General features: G+C 41.0%; 2 protein-coding genes across 2 annotated transcripts in view; both read left to right on the top strand.

Annotated features, from left to right (window-relative positions):
* Positions 1-5,470, top strand: part of RET (ret proto-oncogene) — an 87,950-nt gene extending 82,480 nt beyond the window's left edge. The window contains exon 20 of the mRNA XM_042790319.1: positions 795-5,470. Coding sequence (XP_042646253.1) covers positions 795-952 — 158 coding nt within the window. The 3' untranslated portion in view covers positions 953-5,470. The remainder of the gene's footprint in view (positions 1-794) is intronic.
* Positions 5,471-16,405: 10,935 nt separating this feature from the next.
* Positions 16,406-21,016, top strand: part of CSGALNACT2 (chondroitin sulfate N-acetylgalactosaminyltransferase 2) — a 34,942-nt gene continuing 30,331 nt past the window's right edge. The window contains exon 1 of the mRNA XM_042791380.1: positions 16,406-16,512. The gene's annotated coding sequence lies outside the window, so the exon portion shown is untranslated. The remainder of the gene's footprint in view (positions 16,513-21,016) is intronic.

Genomic DNA, 21,016 nt, shown 5'->3' on the forward strand with positions numbered 1-21,016 from the left:
ACCGAGGTTGATGGCAGATACTGAATGCTTAATAATCCACAGAATCATTTCTGTTTTTGAAAAACTTGACCCTGGTATGGTTCTCTGCTTGTACAGCTGGATCAACATGGTGCTAAGCACTCTGCTTCCATTTTGGTGATCACTTTGGTGCCTAAACCGAGAAGCAGTTACTGGACTCAATGCAAATAATTACATGCCTGAAATACATGTTCAAATGCTGAATCAAGACAAGAGTGCTCAGGACTTTGTTGGACTTTACTCATTTGTGCTCCTGGGGTTTCCTAAAATTAAGTGGGGATCCCTGGTGAGGGTGTGAGAGCGTCCCCAAAACCTCACTGAAACCAAAGGAAAGGTGCCTGTTTAAGTAAATGGAAATACTCTCAGTCATGGAATGGACTTTGGATCCTGTCCCAAATTAGTTTATTAGTTCTTGGAGTACTTCCTGTACAGCAAGAACTTCCTCTTGCAAAGCAATATATTGTTACATGATTGTTAAAAAAGAAAATTATGGAATGTTGGAGGCTCATTAGAAGAAAAATTATTAGCTTTTTATTATGCATGTGCGTGCATGCACACATTTTTTTATTGAGTAAGCACTTTATTTTTTCAGAGTTTTTGCCTACATCTGAATTTGTGCTTCAGGGATTTTGAAACATCATTTATGTGAATTGATTTGGGACAAAATCCAGTGGACTGGCTTAAAATATTGAAGGGAGTTTTGCCAAGGGCCTTACTGTCTGCACATGAAGTTATGGTTCTTCAGTGCAGAAAAAATTATCTGTTTTCATTTTTAGGCATGTCATACCCGAACTGGCCTGAGGAGAGCCCCGTTCCACTCACAAGATTCGATGGCACTAACTCTGTGTTTTCAAGATATGCAAATGATAGTGTATATGCTAACTGGATGGTTTCACACTCAGCGGCAAAATTTATGGACAAGTTTGATAGCTAAAATTTTCTTTGTGAAAGGTAACGGACTCCTGAGGGGAACAAAGATGCAAAGAATGGAAAGTCCATTGGCTCGTTCTTTGTACAATCAACAACTAAGTTTAAATTGGCAAATCCTTTTATTGGTAGTTTCTAAAGTGTGTTATTCATGCTGAAGACTATAACTGGTGATTTCCCCTTTCAGAAAACATATCAAGCTCGGTAAGAGTGATAGTTCCAGTACTTCTTTCTAGATTGCCATTTTGCATATGGTTCCATTTGGCAACTTCTTACTGCAAATGGCCTCACACTTCATTCTCGCTGTTTTTTAGACTAACCATCCTGTGTTACAGCTTTCTTGGATGGGAAAATGTACTTGAACTGCTACTTTTATAGTGGCTGTCAGCATACGACCACTTGATCTAAGCAGGAAGCACAAACAATATATGGAAAGGAGGAGGGAAATAGGCTACCAGATTACTGAACTTGCTATCAGATGAGAAGTGTTATGATGATGTTGGCACTAGCGAAGCCTCTATCTTGGTTTGGAAGCAAACATGAAGTAACTCAATAGAGGACTTGAGATTCAACATTTGAAGTCTTGTAAAATGTATTGTCTTGTCTTAATGAGAAGAGAATTTGTTTTATTAGTCTTAACTTCTCTTACCTTTAGCACAATGGAGATAAATTTGATACAAAATAAGATGTATAGACTGATGGCAATCAAGAGTATTCGTCTGACACAATTTACTTTCCATCACCTACACCTTACTAATGTTAAAATGTACAATCATAGTTCCTCTTATGAGTTCAAAATAGACTGTACAGGGTTTTTAGATTGAATACAAGTAAAGAGACTTTGTTTGTAGTCATGTTCAATGGGTTGGAGTCCTCCTCTCAGCTCCGAATTGGATACACTGCCATGCACAGGACACTGCCATGACATAACTCCAGATAAACCTATTACATTGAAAGTCATGAGTAAACTACATTTGCACAGCAAAATTGGTCTGAAACTCTACTGTTAATGAAACTATACAAGGAAAATGTCATCGGAAATTGTTAAGGTGAAATATAAAGATGTTGTGCTTACAACACTGACTTGATATTTGGGAGAATGACCAGACTGTGGGTTGTGTTCTGTGTGGAAACGTAAATGATCAGCACTACTTTTGTCTTTATTTGTAATCTAATATGGTTAAAGATAACTTTTTATTTGCTACAAATGTTGGGACGTAAATCCTGAGTGACTCGTTGTTAGCGTTGTGATGGTTATTCTAAATAATCCAATTCTACCAAAGCTTGCTCCTGTCACTTACAGTCCAATTTAGCTGTTTTCAGATGTTGTTTTGTGTATCAACTTTATGTTTCCATTAAAGTCTGTGATTTCAGAAACATGAGAGTCAGACTGCCAAAACCTGAACACAGGTTTCTATTTTACCAAGAGTGGGATAAAAAGTGCTGTGTTAGAATTTAAACACCTGCACTGCTGGATATCATACTCGATCCTGTCTTGGTTTCGGACAAGCACTAAGCAGAGTGACTTTTTCTTTGTGCAAACTTTTGCTGTATTGTGTAATGCTTATGTACAGTAAACAGATTTAGCTATGTATAGAGAAGGGGTTCAGTTGTGATATAATGGTGATCTTCACTGGCATAACACAACTGTCAGAATGCATACTTTTAAAATAAATGGCACTGAAAATTAAGCCCATTATATGGGCTTTCTTTTTTCTACTGACATCTATGAAAAAAGGAAAGAAAAATGGCACTTTTGGTAACTTGTTGCTTTCTCCAGTCCTTTTCCTATATTTTAAGTCTGTAAATGGGAATTCTTTATTTGCTATGAGCAATCAAGGCATCATTTGGGGTTTTTTTGGGTTTGGGTTTTTATTATTCATTAAATTAATAATTTATTTTTATCAGCTATCTTCAACAACAGTATTCAACTGGGAGATGTGAAGCACCCAGTTTCTAACCAGAAAAGCCCTGCAACAACATTGCTGTACAGTAGGTGAGTGAGATAGTAAGTGATGCTGAAATAACCAGTGGATGCAGAAAGTATTGCATATTTTAGACTTCCAGTATGAAACAATGTTGCTTCACCCATTAATTCCTGTGAAAAATAACACTAATAGTTATGGCCATCTATGTTACCGGACATCGATTCTGCATATAAAATACATATATACCTCATAATTATAGTTGCCAGACAGAATTACGTGCGTTAAGTGAAGCTTAATGAAGAATTTGTAACAAGTGTTTCCTAATCTAACTAATTGTGACTCCCTCCCTGCTCATGAATGTTGGTAAGAAATAGACTATTGCTTTCAAGTATTCACCCATAGTATGAAAACTTCTCATATCTTCTGCATACGCTATTTTTGTAAATATTTGCCTTGAAGTGTTTCCTGTTTGTTCTCTGTTGCCATTAGTCAGAATGGTGACAATCTTGTTTCAGTTCCCCATTAGAGAGTAAATGTACTTCCCATGTGGGAAAAAAGTGATACTGCAGATGATTATTTCCATCGGTTCCAGAAATAGTTACACATTTGGCTGCCCTGAGCAAAGTGAATTCAAAGGGAAGAAATGACTCACTTAAATGTACAGGTTGGAGGGAATAACTTTCTAAAAATTTCTGCCAGCCTTTTCTAAATATTCACAGAGATTACGTGGTTTACCTGGTCTGTGCTTTGAGCTGTGACAGATGGGGGAGAGGGTGAATCTCACATGTCCTTCCAGTCATTACAGCAACACATGGAAATTACTGTAATATTTGTTTCTACAAACTTTTCCAGAGGTATGATACTCGGAAAAACTACTGAGAGGTTGAAGATTTTCATCTTTAGACACTAGCCTGTTTCATATAATAGAAATTTTTTAAAAATTTGTCCTGTGAATATCAGGCACATAATATTTAAATCATGTGGTTTTATCTACAATTTATCATGCAAAATGTGCATGAATCTCTATGGTACACTCAACTGGACCTAGGTAATTTTCAAGAGCATACAGTAAAACCAAGTTTCTATTCCTTGACATTTTAGAATTAATTTTATATGAATAATACAAGCCTCAAAATATATCTAAACAGAATATTTCTACTGTAACTTCTAAAACGTGAAAAAAAAAAAAAAATTACTTATAATTTTGAAATGCTGTGTTTCAAAACACAGCTCACCTAAAAGCTCTGTGTCTCTTACTGCAGCTACAATAGTAAATTTATAGCAAAACACTAGAGATTGTGTTCAGCAGCACCAGCTCCTAGGTAGCAGCAGCCAATGTTGCCCATAAACAAGGTGCAGATTGTCCATAGTGAGATGAATGGTTTGACTTTTTCAGGCTAAGCTATCTTTCTGAAAAAGAACCCTATGATTCCCTAAAGATGTATAAAAGTATGTAAAATCTTAATAAAAAAACCTGAGCTGTTGAGGTCCACTGCATCTGACCATATAATTTAAGAAGACTCTCTAAAGTTAGTGGGATCATTCATGAATAAATTATTCATAAACATTTTCTGGTCTAAAATCAAATATACCAATAGTCTGCTAGCAAAAGTACAAAAGATATTATCAAAATACGGAAAAGTAGCAATAGTCCAGGTCTACCCATCCCTAGCACAATATTCTAACTTGTCGACCTAGAAGCGGGTACTAGATACTAGAGGACAGGTAAGCACAGATCTATCTCTAATATATATCTAGAAGATTTTTCAGTATTTATCAAGTTCTTCAGTAAAGATGAGTTGTTCACGTAAGCTGCATTTCGTATTTGTTTCTTATTTCTAATTCTTTGGGACAGCAACCTGCATCTTCCAGTTATGATAGAGAGAGATATACTCAGTGCATTTTGAGAAGATGAATAGTTCTCTTTTCATGATGTGCTTTTTGGTTTTACCTGGTTTTATAAAGGGTTGCATAGTATCTCAACAGATTTCTTGCTAAAAAAGTGGTTTTTTGAGCTGTTACGAAGGTTCATTTTGCAAATAACATTCTGAAATCAAATAAAAAGGTTTTGCCTACCTGAGTAGAGACAAGTACAACTTCCCTTAAGGTCATCTGAAATAATTAGCTCCTTACTTTTGGCTAATGAGGTACACTTCATAAAAATCCAACTTCATCTCATCTGGAAGCTGTTTCATATGGATTACAGGCAAATCCAAAATGGTATGAATAATTTAGGAGCACTGCAGTTGTACTTTATGTGTCAAGAAATAATTTTCCAAGTTTCTCTATTAGCAAAGAGAATGGAAAAAAAGTGTGTTCATCTCCAAGATAGTTAAAAAAAACTTAGTAACTTTTGAAATCAATGACAATCTAATGATTGTTGTCATTAGGTATCAGACCGAGAGTCTGGTCCTATCGTTGCCGATACAAGAAAATGTATATTAACATACAAGATAAGTGGTTTAAGTACATTTTTACCTTGCCACAAGAAAAGCTTTCCATTTAATTAGCTAAGCACAGAAGTTTGTAGAGGTTCAAACCATTACACTGATAACAAGTAATGTGCATATTTTGAATAAATAGTGATGTTTACAATAGGTGTTTCTGTTTGTTTTGGATTTTTTAATTGGCTCCCAAACATAAAAATGGATTGGGTTTTCACAAAATACTCAGCTTTGACCTAGGTCACCTCCCATTATGTCCCTGATAAACCTCTGCTCATGTTAATTTTATAGCCAATGGGCAAATCTTGACTCAAAATATAAAAAGATGCTTATTTTATCACAATATTGATGTAGTGGAAGGAACCACTAGTTGCATGGTCAGAATTACTGAATGGGTCTGCACATAGATACAGTGTTTTAAAATGTGATTAGGATATGAAGGTAAAAGCAGTCACTGTTCCTGCCTAGTTTGTAGTTAAGGGGTAGGTGCAAACAGTCTGGTACCTGCAGAAATCCCCATGGGAAGTTAGTTTCTGTGTAAATTTCCTCTTGTATTTACAAGATGACGTGCAAATAAAACATAGAGTTAGAAATTGGGGGGGGGAGAAATGATATATCAGCTTCATTTTCTCAGCCTCTCTGCAACAGATTGTTATTAAAAAAAAACAGATACTATGATTATTTCTTCAGTTCAGAAATGTGTTGGCATGTCTGAAACAAGCAATAGAGGTCCCCTGCTGTAAAGCATGTCCACTGTAGTGGGACTAGGTTTTTATGTATTTCATAGTCTCCTCTAAGTGGAGGACAGAAGAGAATGTAAGCCAATACGTCTAGGTTCTTAGTTTTAGAATTATGTTTGCAGAGTAATTGAATACCGCAGGGATAGATGATTTAAATCTTTCACAACACTGGTGCCAGAAATAGTTGTTGAGTTACTACGTACCACATTAGCACTGCATCTGTTGGACAAGGAGTCAACAGATGACTGCAGTGAGCAGATGTGTGGTCTCTTTCTTTTCTGCTATTAACCCGATATTCCCTCACCCCACATTTGATCTGATCTGGGTAGGAACACAGATTTCCCCACAGGAGGCTTTTCTGTATGCTGAAGTCTACAGGGACAGAAGGATATGAGGTGGTGAGGAGACCCCTTTTTCTGTTCATGTTCTGCAGGATGGGGTTCCCTACCTTCTCATTCTTGAGGCATGTGAGCAGGGAAGCGACTGAGCAGACAGACCCATCAGAAGACAAATATCCTATCTCCCCGGCGCAGGCCACGCAGAAGGAATTGTGTGAGGGCCCCCAGGGAGGCTCGCTGGGAAGCGCAGGACTAGTCTCACACTCACGTTCATAAACCCTGCAATGCAACAACAGCAATCCAAAGTTAAAGAACAGGGTTCACCTTCAGTCCTGATCTGAACTGAAAATGTACATGTACCTTCTGATGTTAAGAGGGTCGGTACCGAATAAATTTAGCGTGGTTCGTGATTGTACGTGCCCAGAGCTCTGACGTTATGAAAAGAGGAAGTTATCCTTACATGGAATCATAGAATCATAGCACTGTTCAGGTTGGACAGGACCTTTAAGATCATCCTGGGGGGTTATAGCTAACACATCTCCTCCCACAGAAAGCTGTAGCTGTTAGAACCCCTTGGCACTTCTAACATGGGGTTCTCACTGCTGGCCAATCTGTTTATACGATTCTGAAAGTGCAACGATCACTAGCAATAACCGTTTAGATTTTTAATTTCAACAAATTCCCAGAAACAAAAGGAGGGTGTAGAAATGCCAAAATAAACCTTCTGCATCTTTAGGGGCTTCAGAGATGTGAAATAGATCCAGTCTGTGTTCAGACACAAATGAAGTAAGTTTGGTTGGAGCACACATGCATTTCTTGGAGTTTTTGCCTTATGCTAGTAGACATCTCATTTAGAACAACTCAAGAAACTTTGGACCTCCAAACTTGAATTTTTAAGCCTATGATGTAGCCACACATTTGAATTCCTGTAGAAACTCATCCTAGATCTGGCTATTAATCAAACACTGCATTTTCCAGTCGAATTTTTCTGCATTCTACAAGTCATGTAAGTACTTGTTAAAGCCCTTATGTAATTTTTCAGCTGTTTGGGGCTTTCCCTCCTGACATGACTGTAGTTGAAAGAGTTTGATGTGAGCACTGATTTTCATTTGCAACATGTGTTATTTTCATAGCTCCCTGCCAATGTAATTTCCTGTCTGAATTTGCTATGATTAAGGATGGAAGTATTTTAAATTTTTTAATAAAACCAAATCAAATGAACCTGTATTATAAGCATTTGGTTTGCTAAGAATCTTGCTTGCATATATTTAGGTAAATTTTAAGGTTATTTTGAGGAAAAAATAAAAACAATTCCACTTCCTCTTTCAGATTTTGTGAAGAAGTAAGTTATAGCCCAATGCAAACCAATAAAACAGTAGGATACACTGATACTACTTGTTTACAACATTGCTACCAGTAACAAGAATAGTATCCATTTATTCAGGAGTATTTAACAAAAAAAGGAAGAGCTTTGGAGTAACTTCATTACAACCTTACATCTGTTGGGAAGGAAAATGTCCAAAGGGTGGAATCCCAAATAAAAGTGGTGGCTGGTATTACAGACAAGGAGGCTGCTCTAGAGGGCTGCTCTTGATCCTTGAGAAAGCTGGTAAAGGGTTCATCTTAAGACAATTGAGAAGTTTGGAAGAGCATTGTAAAGACTGAGATGTGGGAAAAGCCTATGGGAAACATCCAGGAGATTAATTCCAGATTCATAGCATATTTTTTTTTTTTTAAATGTGTGTGCAGCTTCAGGAATCAGCCAGCAAGAAGCAAGCAGAGTTCACTGTTCTCCAAGACAGTTTTTGCCTGGTCAGGAGTGTCAGTGATTGATTTGACAGAAGACAAGAATGCTTCTTTCTGCTACAGGGTATAAATGATTGTGAGAGATTTTAGCCTTGAGTCAGAAAATCATTCAATCACTTACTTAACTGGTTTTCCTATGCAGAGAAGCTTTCTCAACAGTGGCCTGGTCCAGACATAGCAAATAAAAAGGCATTAAGTTTATGCTGATTATAAGGATTTGTATTTTCAAACGTGACAGTTGGAAGTCTCACCCAGTGTTGCTCTTCCAGGATCATTTGTTAAAATGAACCGTGACAAATTGTTAAGTGTGGAGCAGAAACAGATGATGTGGGTTTCTGTAAAAACACTACTGAGAATATTTTAGTTTATACTTAAAGACATTTATCACTATTTTTACATGCACAAAGATAAAGTAAGCAATCAAATTAAATTGCAACAAGTTGTCATCAGAGACAACTTTTTAACCAAACAGAAATAATCTTCACTGAATCATTTTAACTTGCTTAATTCGGTCTCCATTATGCTTTACTAATGTTACAAAATGTGAAATTAATGTTTTGAAATGGTAGGCCTTAAGATAGCGGTTAATTATAACAGTTACTATTTAAGATTCTACTCATATATTTATTAGGCAACACGGAACACTGTTCATGGAATTAGACCTTGAAATGCAGTAATATGAATAGCACATACTATCTTTATTGCTATAAAAGGCATCAAAATTGCAGTAAAGACTTTGTTATGCAAGATTTGAACATAACTGAGGGGAGCAGAGGGAGAAGGTATGGTGCTGCACCTTGCATATTGACCCTATAATCCACATTCCAACAGAAAGTGCGCAAAAATACCACATCCCCCTCAGCAACTAAACTGCACCTTCTCACGTGTCACAGGTAAACAAGAGTCCCTAGTTAATCTGGACACTGGAGTTAAATTTAAAAACTGAGATTAGAGTTTTTAGCCTACTTGCTTATTCCACCCAGTCCCTTGGTGGCTCCCTGTCCCCAGCGTTGGGTTTGCTGTGCCCCGACCTCCTTCCGCAGCAGGGAGGTTGCTGCTGGCCTGGGAAGCTGGGGCAGAAAGCTGTGCCAGTTCGTGCTGGGAGGCTGCTGGCAGTTACCCATCTCAGGCAGGGGATGCCCAGGGACCCCTTCCTTTTGGCACCACCTCATCTTTGCAGAGCCCCAGCCCCGCTGGGTTTTTGCCACGTAAATAGCCCCCGTGAAGTGTAGAAGCAGAAGCGGGCACCATCCTCATCGCCAGTTCTGCCTCACGTCTTGGCATTCGCTGGAGGATTCAGGACCTGCTGCCTGCGTTTAGCCCGAGTCTTAGCAAACCTTACAGCCAGCCTGTACCAGCTAGAGAGCAGCTTGTGACCCAGAGAACAGAACTGTAGCCATTTGCCCCACAAAAACGTACACAAAATAATCAGCAGCCTGCTAGCATTCACAGGTTAAGCTATTTTTTTCACCTGCCATATATGGCCAAATTTAATAAACCAGTCTGCATTTGTAATGAAGATCCTCACGTTCTGAGTAAACTTCAGTAACTGTAACGCAGCCTGCACACAGTTGCTAAGATGTGATTTGCGGTGTCAATTTTAAAAACCTTTTGTCTCTGTGCATAGCCTGACACAGATATGATTTGTTTTTAAAAACAGTACAAATTGTTGCTTGTCTAGCACAGTCAAATAACTAGTAACTGACATTCTTGAAATTTAAATTAAAGACAATAAAAATGGAATAGAAATGACATTCAGTTACTCCTAGCAAATGCTTCTGAACTCTGATATTCCTTAATTTAAATGGGGTGCAGGCTGCCAGATCAGGTCTTTGTCATTCTAGTTCTAAAAATAGGAGTGGGAAAGGCGAAGCAGAAGCAGGAACAAATTTTCCTTGCTCTTGAGGAGAAGTGGGAACAAATGCAAGTGAATTTCAAAGCGCCTTGCTATTCAGCTGTCCTATGATTGCATTTCTAATGTAAAATCTTGCTTAGAATTAATTTGATTTGGAGCTCCATTTTACTGACAGATGTGAGCCATTGAAAGATTCCTATTAGCAAAGCTTTTTCTGAATAAAGATAAACCAATTGTTAGAAGTCAAAAATTAAAGAGGAGCTTGTGAGACTGCTAGGAAGGTAGTGCAGCGACATTTGATCCTGACTTTGCAAATCAGTTAATCTTTACCAACTGGTATTATAAGGTCAACAGTGAACGCTTAACTGCGTGCTTTAACACATTTCTCAAAATCAGCCACTGTTTTTATGCATCACAGGAGCAGGTGCCGATTTCCATGAAAATCTAAACACAGTGTTTTCAGCTGCTCAGCTGAGGTATGTTATTTTTTTCTGGTTGTCGGTTGATATTCTGTGGTACCCAGGAGGGTTCTCTCTTGACAAGGGAACAGTGTACATCCCATATTCCTTTAGTCCTGTCTTACCTGTTTCAACACTGCGATGATTTTTCAGTCCTTGCTACTGAAGTATTACTAATAAAATCAAAGTGGTAATGTGATTTTATTATTATTTCCACATCATTTTATGGGAGGAACATTTACAAATACAGAAAATGTTGCACTTAAAAACATTTTAATGCCGTATACGCAACGATGAGTGATACCAGAAATAAGAGAAACAAACATAACTTATTTTGTGAACTAGCCAACTGCTGTTTGGACTCAAAGGAAGTGAGACCTTTTTGGGGCAGTTACAAACAAGCCTGTAGCCAACACTGGCAAAAAAAAAAAACCCAAACAAAACTAAACTGGAGTGGAGTAGATAGATACTGCCAAAAATGGGCCAGCACAGCACAGATAACAAACACATGAGAAGTTTCTTTGTCCCTGGTCCCGTCTATTGTACAAAGAAATGAACACCACCTCTGTACTGTTTGCCAGTCTGTCAGCATGGATGGTCATCTCTGTACTTTACCTCCTGACAGCTTTGTCTCTGTTTTGTGTGGAAGGCGGTGGAGTTTTTTTTGACTGCTGGACAGGCCCAGTGGGTACAACAGATGATGCAGTAAGGCACATTAAATACTGATATACTGAGTATTTTGTATAAAACATGAAGCATCTCAGATTAAGGAAGCCCAAATATTTCCCTCTGTAAAGATACTGTATTTACTGTAGATATTTATCTGAGTAACTTGAACTTTGGTGCATAAGGTTTTCAGGTACAAAAAGGAACCCAACCAGATAACCAACCAAAAGACCTTGATAATTTATGCTGTTATCTTCTCAGACAAGGAGTGCTCATGAAAGATTGCCTGGCTTAAATCTCATATATTGAACGATGTAACTTATTTCTCTTTCTGCATCTTAGACACTGAAATCTACACTTGAAGAAGTAACTTAATAGGATTGATTTTAAATATATTACGTTATAGTTTTAGCAGGTTCCTGTTCTGCAATGCTGGAGAAGGGAAAAAAAAAGGAATGTGTCATTTTTGGTATGTTTTGATAATATTGAGTCCTCTAGTCAAAGTCCTCTTAATTTGTTTTCCATTCTAGGTACAGAATTCGGCTGCTTGGACTTTCTTTCAGAGCTACTTTACAGTCAATATATCTGTGACAAAATTGTCTTCTCTTTTTAGAACAATGCCTAAAGCGCTTCTCCGTGTCATTAGACAGAAGCTGTATAGTGAAGGTGTCTTGGAACAGTCAGAAATAAACCAATATAGAATTCCAGCACAGCACACACGGATTACTTTCCATACGTGCTGTTACTGGTTAGTCTGACGTGATACCCTGGTGCAGTTGCAAGTGAGCTGAGGAGCCCTGGGCATACAACCCATTGTGTCTGCCAGAAAAAATAAGGCCACGTGGCCAGGAAAAACGGTCAGGAAGAGCTGCTGCAGAATAGTGCCTGCTGCTCTCGGCAGGAGCAGGCAGCGGAGCATGGGCACCGAACGCAGCTCCCTGCAACTGCCCTTCCGCGCTCCCCCTCCTCTGCAGCACAAACCAAAGTGACGCCCGTACTTCTCGTACAGTAACGTTTCTGGGATCCATTTGTTCCCATCAAAGAGCTCAGCAAACACTTGTTGCTAACAGCGACTATATATTGAGTGTAAAAAGGAAAACTTATTCAAGAGATTGTATCAGAACAACTCTGATACATCCTTCTATATGCTTTTCCAGATGCCAGTAGCACTGATGAAGTGACATTAAATTATCACTATTCAAAGAAAAAACAAGTGGACTATAATAAGCATTTTTGTTACCAGAAGAAAGCTTTTTTGGATAGTAGAAAAAATGAAATCTTACTTACATTCACTTACAGTTGTGGTTGTATTATCTCTTCCGATAAGGAATGTCTTCTATTTTCTTGAATGAGTATAAATATTACCGAGTCTGCTTTAATGTATGAAAGGACTCTGTAAAAATTTAGAGTCGGTTGATACAGTCTGTACAGACTGTCTTCTATGGGAAATTTCTGAAAGGAAGTAATTTAGCAACTGTGATCCCAAAACAGCAGGAAAAAACAATCTATAGTAGTTCATTTCCCAAACATTACATAAATTATATGCTTCTGGGTCCAAACTTTAGTTCATTATAATACCAAAGAGTTAGTATTTATTTGATACCAAACCACTACACAAATAAATGCAGTACTTCAGCATTCAAAGATGTAGAGGCCAAGAGCCTAAGCGTTGCCAAAATCAAAATGTCACTACAGTGCAAAATAAAGGGAACAGTAACAATAAATATAGGAAGATTACTGCATGGTAGAGTTGCTCTGGTGTGAGGTAAGTTTACGTATGCACTGTCTCTCCTAAACCTATCATAAATGAAGAGATTATTTCAGCCTCTAAAGCAGTGAAGTAAAATATCCAGACCTTCCAAGCACCTTTAATACTCCCTGTAGATGCCCCACGGTAACGCTAAGGCAGTCCCGGTGTCCGTTTTACTTTGGGAGGTACACAGGCAGCGAGCCCTGGGGGAGCCTTACGGTGACCCGGCTGATGCTCACACGACAGCATCCACAGCAGAGCCTGAGCTCGAGGTGGGCATTCCCCACGCCAGATGTAAGCTCATTCTGCTGTAGCTCACCACCTCTCCTATGACCACAGGAGATGGCAACACGATGTATTTGGACAGGACCGGTGACAAAGTGTTATGGAACACAGTTTAGAATAAAAGTTAAAAATGAGGCTTTTAAGGGAAGAAATTATAAATCAAGATGATTAAAATACTGTAGGATAGTTTATTTCAGGCCATTAAAAATTCTTTATACTTTTGGTTGCGTTGCTCAGTATCTGTTATAAACAATTTGCAACAATTAAAACAAGGATAAAGAAACGCGGGATCATGTTGGAATTGTGCTATCAGTAATGCTGAGCTGTGGTATTTGACAAAAAGCCCTGTGTCAAGGCAAACTAATGACTATTGTTTGGCAATTAAAGCTCTGAATTTTCAGGCAAAATAACAGACCGTTTTTCTTATTCCACATACACATTTCATTTTGGCTCGAGAGGATAAGAGAACAAAAACATCCACTGTTGAAGGATTGCTTTTTTTTTCTTTTCTCCTTCAGTCTCATTTACATTATTCCTTCACTTCAGCATCATGTTCTCAGATCAGCTCCTCTCTCTTTCTTTCCATTGTTTCTTCCCATCCAGCCCACACATATGCTTAAAAAAAGGCAAGAAAAAAAAAAAAAAAAAGAAGAAAAAAAAAAAAAAACCAAACCCATTAGAAGCTGGAGCTAATGCTGCTCTGGAAAACTCTTCTTTTTCAAATCAGCTGTTGTCAGCCACTTCCTTTCCCCTAACTGCACTAATTTAAGAAGAGCATTTACTAAAGTTTAGCAAAACTTTTTTAATGTCTGTCTCTATGTCTCTAAAATAATCATCCTATCATAATAATTTTTTAATAATATTCAAAGCTGCGTCACCTGTACATATACACTTACTGCTTTCAGATGCTGGAAGGTTCGCAAATATATCTCAAAGGAGAATCCACAGGCTGAAATGAATTGTGTCTTAAACCACAGACATTTGCTAAATGTTTTATTGCCTGCTCTATTCACAAACAAACTGGGAATTCCTCTGTAGGCCCATAAGACTAACACCAAATAGGAACTACAACATCTGTCAGCATAAATATAGGTCTGAGTTATGAAGGAATGTCTAATCTTGGAATAGCTCATTCTGGTAGAAGAGTCAGGAAGTTATACATAACATCACTGCAAAAACATCGGTTTTCCTGTCGTGGTAGACCTCTTATACAGAGATGACTACGAATACCGAAGCTGTTATTACTAGAGTTTAAGAAACCTATTCTTCCGTCCTTCCCTGAATCCGAATAAAATAAAAACAGTCTTTCTGAAATTGAAAGAACTCTGGTAAATGGAAGAAACTGGCACTTAAAACAGAAGAAAAAGTATTCTGCGTACAATCTCCTGTAGAGATCTCCCCACATAGTGGCAAGTAGCTCTTGTGCAGAAAAAAAAGTACCTGGAAAGCCTGAAGGGCAATATTCAGAGTCTGGTTTGCTCTCTATAGACCAACCAGTGGGTGATGCAGAGTTGTCAGAGTTTGTTTCAAATCTACATTGTAGCGTTAGTTAATGAAATCAGTAATTTCAGTTATTTCCGTTCTGTTATATTCTTGTACTTCCAAATAATAGTATGTCTAGAATATTGCAGTCTCCAGCACCAGTAAAATAACACAGGTGCCTAGTAAACTCCTACCCATTTACCACAACGCAGAAGACAAGCGGGAGATGAGGGGTACTCAGCAGTCATCTGTGACATGCAACACCAAAACTTTGCACGAGGTTAGGTTTAAAATGGTAGTATATTTACATAGTGGTTTTTTTGTTGTTTGTTTTGTTTGTTTTTTTTTTTTTTTTTTTTTAAAAAGAAAGAACCAATATTTAGTAGTTTCAGGAGCACCTACCTGAAAAAGTAAAACCATCTGACAACCCTCTTCTTCACGAGGCTCTTCAAATATATATTTGATGGACACTTTGACGGTCCAGCCTCACGATAAGATTCAAAGGATAAGAAAGTGCCCGCATGGACGGCTGGTCATGCCAGCCAAGGGCGCTTTCCCTGGTAATGGACCAGAGCAGTAAAGTGGAGACCGACAGCAGAGAGTAGTAAGAGGGTTTCCAGTCCGTGTGGAAAAACCCTGACTACTTACACTCATGGTTTATTTAAGGTATTCCCTGGAAAGACCTTTGTTGCCCGGGGACTTGGAATCTAGACCGCAGAGACCAGGTCCTTGGACACGCAGCCTGCTCCCGGGCTGTGTGGTGTAGCTTTTTGTGATCAAACGGGCTCCCGTCTGCCTGAAGACGAAGGGCTGCCCTGGGCTAAACGGGGTGCAGACCTCGGGAGAGCACGGATGTGACCGGGGAGGGGGCCTCTGCTGCCGCGGCCACCCGCGCTCCGCTCCCCAGAGCGCTCGGTGCCTACCGTCCCCACGGGTGAGCGCTCAGCCCAACCACCCGAGATGCCAACCGGTGGGCACAGGTCTTTGCAGAATAAACCTTTACCAGCTTCTGAGCGCCTGCGACTCGGTTTTTGACGACTGGGGCCAGAAGCCTTTGATATATAGTTATGAAAGAGCATTACTCCCTCATCCGCTTCCTGAGCTGTTCTTGGCCTCACCCTTTTAAGCTGTTACAGATAGCTGGAAGGTGCACAAGATCCTAAGTCTGACTTCAAGTCAAGCCCTACAGAAAAAAATAAAAAATAAAAAAAAATAGAAAATTATATATATATACACAATGAAATGTTCTTATGGAAATACAGAACTGTAAATATTTGGGTAAGTAGAAAATAATTACCAGTAAGTTCTGCCTGTTGCAGACGCTGTCTCCAGCACAAAGGCTACATCGCGGTTCCGCGGGTGCGTTAACATTTGTACACCCGCCGTCCCCCCGCTGCCGCTGCGCTGCCCCGCTCCAGCCCGCCCCCGCCAGCGCTCCCTCCGCGGAACCTCTGCTTATTACCAGCCACGGGTGTGTGTGTGTGTGTGTGTGTGCGTGGGGGGAGGCATTTCTTACACGCCCCACGCGCGCTCCCGGCCACCTCCTTCTCGCCTTGCCAGCCTGCACCGGCGCGCCTTCACCCTCAGGGGGTGCGGAGGGCCCCGCCGTGGGCCGCCGCCACGAGTGGGGGCGGAGAGGGGGAGGAGGGGGGTGTGTACTCCCACAAACGCGGCGGCCGCCGCCCGGTCCCGCCCCGGGGGCGGTCGGCGCCGTCCCCTTTAAGGGCCGCGGCGGCGGTGGCGCCCCGCCCGCCCGCTCGCCCGCTTCTCCGCGCACAGGAAGTGCGGCCGCGGCTCCGCGGCGGGGCCCGCGCGGTGAGTACGGCCGCCCCCGGCCCCCCGCTCCCTCCCCGGCCCGCCGAGGGGGGCCTGGCCGGCCGCTCCCCCGCTCCCTGCCGCCGGAGGACGGCGCCGAGAGCCCGGCTCCGCAGCTGCTGCCCCGCCGTCTCCCGGGCGGGCGCGGGTCCGGGTCCGGGTTCGGGCGGCGGGGGCTGCGCCGGCCCGAGGGGAGCGGAGGGGCCCGCGACACGGCCGGGGCCTCCGCACCCCCCCCCCGCGGTGGCAGCGCGGCCAGGGGGTGGGGGGCGGGCGGGCGGCAGCTGGGACCAGGGGTGGGGGCAGCGCCCGTCCGCGCTGGTGGCGGGGGCCTTGCGACCCGAATTCGGTTTTTGCCTTGGCGCTGCCTCAACAATAAAAACTCCTCGCTCTCCCTCCCCGCTCGCCGTGGCGTTTCCATTGTGTGACCCGGCCGTAAATGTGCCCGGGGGGGCGTTCGTGGGGGTGCGGCGGGGCAGCACCGCGCCTCACCGCGCCGCGGGCAGCACCGCTGCTGGTCCCCGCGGAGCTGCCGCGGGCCGGTGCTGGTCGGGGATTGCGTTTTAACGTGCTCAGACCGCTAGACACAGCGATTGCTTCCACCGTTTCCCTCGCCACCCCCCCCCCCCCTCCCCCACCCCCCCCCCCCCAAAAAAAAAAAAATAGAGGAATGATGATAAGAGGGCACTTAATGACTTTCAGTACGATATTTAGACTTCTTTGACCACGGTTTGCCTCTCCTGCTATTTGGCAGCCAGGTTCTTGCTCAGTAAATTCTGTGCTCCAGTGAAGTGTGAAAGTTGTAATGCTTCAATGCTGAACATCAAAAATAAAAATGTGTCATTGTTATCAGTCTATTACTACTGAATCTAACTCATTTATAAAAGGAATACTACAGCAGAAATGGAGGGGTTGCAATTTGAAAGGCTGGTTTTGAAGCCGAGTATACAAAAAGTTGAACTTGATACTGCATATTTTCAGTGTAGTATAATTGCAATCTGCTTAAGTAATGTTTACTATATCCTGTGGTTCTGTAGCTTGTTTGTGGTTTTTCTCTTCAAGCCCCTCTATCAGTCGGAAACTGAGACACTGATCTCTTCAGCTGAGCTTGTAGATGATGGATAAGGACTAAGTGTATTCTATTGCTCTGATGGATAACTTGGAAGAGCTGCAAAAAAGACCAAAGTTGTTTTAGCACAGTGAATATAGCTCAAGCTAAGGACATACAGTAAAAGTTATCTTTTTTTTCTATTTTTTTGGAGACTGAAAATGCCAGGGCCTTGTGAGTAAGGCAGTTTCTTCTTTTCCAGCATGCACTAACTGAAAGTTCCTATCCTGCTTCAGTGTGTTTGAAGGAAACTTCTAGCTTCCCTTTATTTATTAGCTATATAGTGAGTCCCCAAACACTGTCAAAGGCAGCGGTTTGGAAGTATTCCCAGTAGCTGTCAGTGGAGGTAGATGCGTTTTGTGGATGGGGTGTTAGCTATGCGCCTCAATTATACCCTGAGGCTTTTATGGGAGACTCTTTGCCAGTAAGTCCTTATCATAAGTATCAGGAGACCCACACCCGAGTGTTGCTTCAGCAGCACTGTCCTAAACCGTCAGTAGGCCAAGAATAGAAGGAAGAACAATGATTTTTGAAATACAGGACTGTATGGCACATATAGAAATTGTTTAGCTTGTCAGTTCCTGGAGGAAACACATGAAAACTTCAGTGTGATTAAGATTAGTTGATTGTGAATAATTCTTTCCCTTCCTGATCCCCTGACTTGGTTTCAGTGTCTTCCTCAGGCTGAAAGGGGGGAAGGAAAAAAAAAAAGTCCAAAGCAAAACAAGAAATCCCCCAACCTATCATTAAGGCTGCTGCATCATGATAGAAGTTTTATGAAATTATGCTTAAATTTAAATTCTTTGCTTTTAAATTCCAGCCCTGGGATATGGGTCTTCCCAAGTCAGTGAGAAACATCATCTTAAGACGTAGTTAAATGATAAGTAGTTGTGGTCTGTTGCCAAGAAAACCCAAAAGCGTATCTGGCACAACAACTTCTACCCCTGCCCCACAGTCTGCCACTTCTGTGCTTGCCTGAGATGTTTGGTGGACATCTTTGGAAAAAGTATCACCAGTATGACCTGAACTTTTAAGAGAGATAAAACTAAACTTGGGAGAGGGAGGGTGTGAGAAATACGAGGCCTTTTTTTTTTTTTTTTTTTTTTACTGCAGAAAACAAATTGCACAATATTTTTCTTAACTCTGAAACAGTCTGTCATTATGAAGCAAACTTCATGACTTGCAGTATTTTATCTTCGAATAAGGCTGAAGTGGGATCATAGAGGTGGGACGATATTCAGGCTTTGGTTAAGGATTTCGGTGGCACTGGAACTGATAACATGCTTGGCCTTCAGCTGGCTCATCTGTCTTCTACTCTCTTAGAGGACCGGCCCTCCAGAATAAAAGTATGAGAAGAGACCATAATAATCTTGCTTCTGGAAAAATCAAATAATAAATAGGGATTTCAAGCAGAAGACTTCATTAAAAAAAAAAAAAAAGTCTTTAAAGTTTTCAAAGGGCGCAATGGAAAGAAAATGTTTCAGGACTATAATAGCTTTTGTAAAAAAAAACAAAACAACAACAAAACAAACAAACAAAAAAACCCAAAACCACCATGATTTATCTATGCAACTAATTATGTTCTTGCAGGCTTAGTGCTGGAAATGGGAAAATGCAATCGTAATTCACAAGATGTTCAGAAATGTAATGCATTTGTGAGAGAATGGGAATATAGTTTCATTTCTGAGTTACAGCTACAGCTCCTTAGAAGAATTTATGGAAGGGTTCTTCTCACTGTCTGCCAGAGCAATTTCATTTTGAATGATGATTAGAAAAGACCAGCACTTCCATGAATATTATTGTTTACTAGAAAAATCTTAGTGTACAATGACTTTAATACTCTTAATTTCTTCTATATAAAACTCTTCTGAAAAAAAATAAAGAAAAACATTTCTCAAAGCAGGAACAGTACTGCAAGTTGCAGTCTTCCTTGTTATGAGTGTCTTCTGGTGCAAAAGGAGTGAGACAGGATGCTGTCAGAGGCCTTTTTTAGGTGCACCTAGCTGCTGCTTTCATTTAAACACGCTTAAAAATTTTTATAGTAAGGCTGCGGATATCTTGCATATACCTAAAAATGTAGACAGATGGGTTAGACAGCTTAATAGTTCTTGGGTATCTTACACCTTGTGTGTATAATCTAAATCAGTGGTTCTGATGGTCACTGCTAGCTGAGGAACGTCTTTTTAAAAAGTAACTGGGTAATCATTGCAAGCTGTACACAGTCACTAGAGATCAGAGGTTCAAGGGGAAAGGAAAAAGCTTTTTTTCTTAATTCTGGAAGATTTTGCTGCACGTGAAAATATGGCATAGTAAAATACGTGTGAGACTCTTGTATTCTCTCTATGCTAGACTGTCCATTTGTCTTCTGTATATGGTAAAGGCTGGCAGGAGACACTTGCTCTATAATTATTTCAGAGTGAAGTATGGTGCTGTCTTGGACTGATCTCTGTGTTACCTTACCTGTTTCTAAAGGCTTTTCCCATTCACAAACCAAAAGCTCTAAAACTTATTAGCACGTTGATAAAGCTGGCAAGCCATTGCAGGTGTTGTGACTGCAAATGTGAACCTTGGGAAGGAGCATCATTGGAGTGTCAGTGTTTCAAAGCGAAGTTCAGAGCATCCAAATATGACTTGAGGCAAGGAAGCTATCATGTGAGGAAATCTCTCATGTACTTTTTTTATCTAACCATTTCCTGCCATTCTTAATCATCTCCAACTGTAATCAAAAATAACTAGTGATTGGCCTGTTTATGCATTAGTGTCTGCCTGCAGTACATGTGCCTTCCAGCACCCTGCTCCTCTTGGGTCTAATCGCTTCCTTTAGCCCCCACCGTGGTCCTGGGGAGTTCTTGGTCTGGACCCCATCTGCCTCCCCAGCCTGTTGTGGTGGGTGGGCATGTCTCCTCAGTAGGTGCCTTTGAGGATCATGTTGCTGGCAGCCGTGTTGGTGGGTGACAGAAAGGGCAGGTCTGCCTGTCCGTTTCTTTCGCTGCCTTCTTCCTTCATATTAAATCTTTCGCTGGTGCAGTGGGTGGGTGATAAAGGGCAGGTCTGTCTCACTGTTTTTCTTGCCCTTTCTTCCTCTTTTGTACCAAGCAGTACTGTTTCACTGGTGAAGCAGCTTCTGGAAGAGTATCCTTCTCCTTTATGATATTGTGCTTTCTGGTAGGGATGTCACTGAGGGCAGCTGTCTGGAAAGCCTGGATCGGCACCCGACAGCCAGCATACATGTCCTCCTGGTGTCAAAAGTCAGTCTTCCCATCAGCTTCTCTAATATGGCCAGAGATGACTTGTCAATTAATGCATTACTTCAATAGATGGAGGGGTAAGAACATTCACCTGTGGTAGTTTGAGTGCAAGTACCCAGTAGGTGACTAAAGAAAACATGCAGAACTA

Source organism: Tyto alba, unplaced genomic scaffold, assembly GCF_018691265.1.
Source record: "Tyto alba isolate M040663 unplaced genomic scaffold, T.alba_DEE_v4.0 Super-Scaffold_1, whole genome shotgun sequence".
NCBI lineage: Eukaryota > Metazoa > Chordata > Aves > Strigiformes > Tytonidae > Tyto > Tyto alba.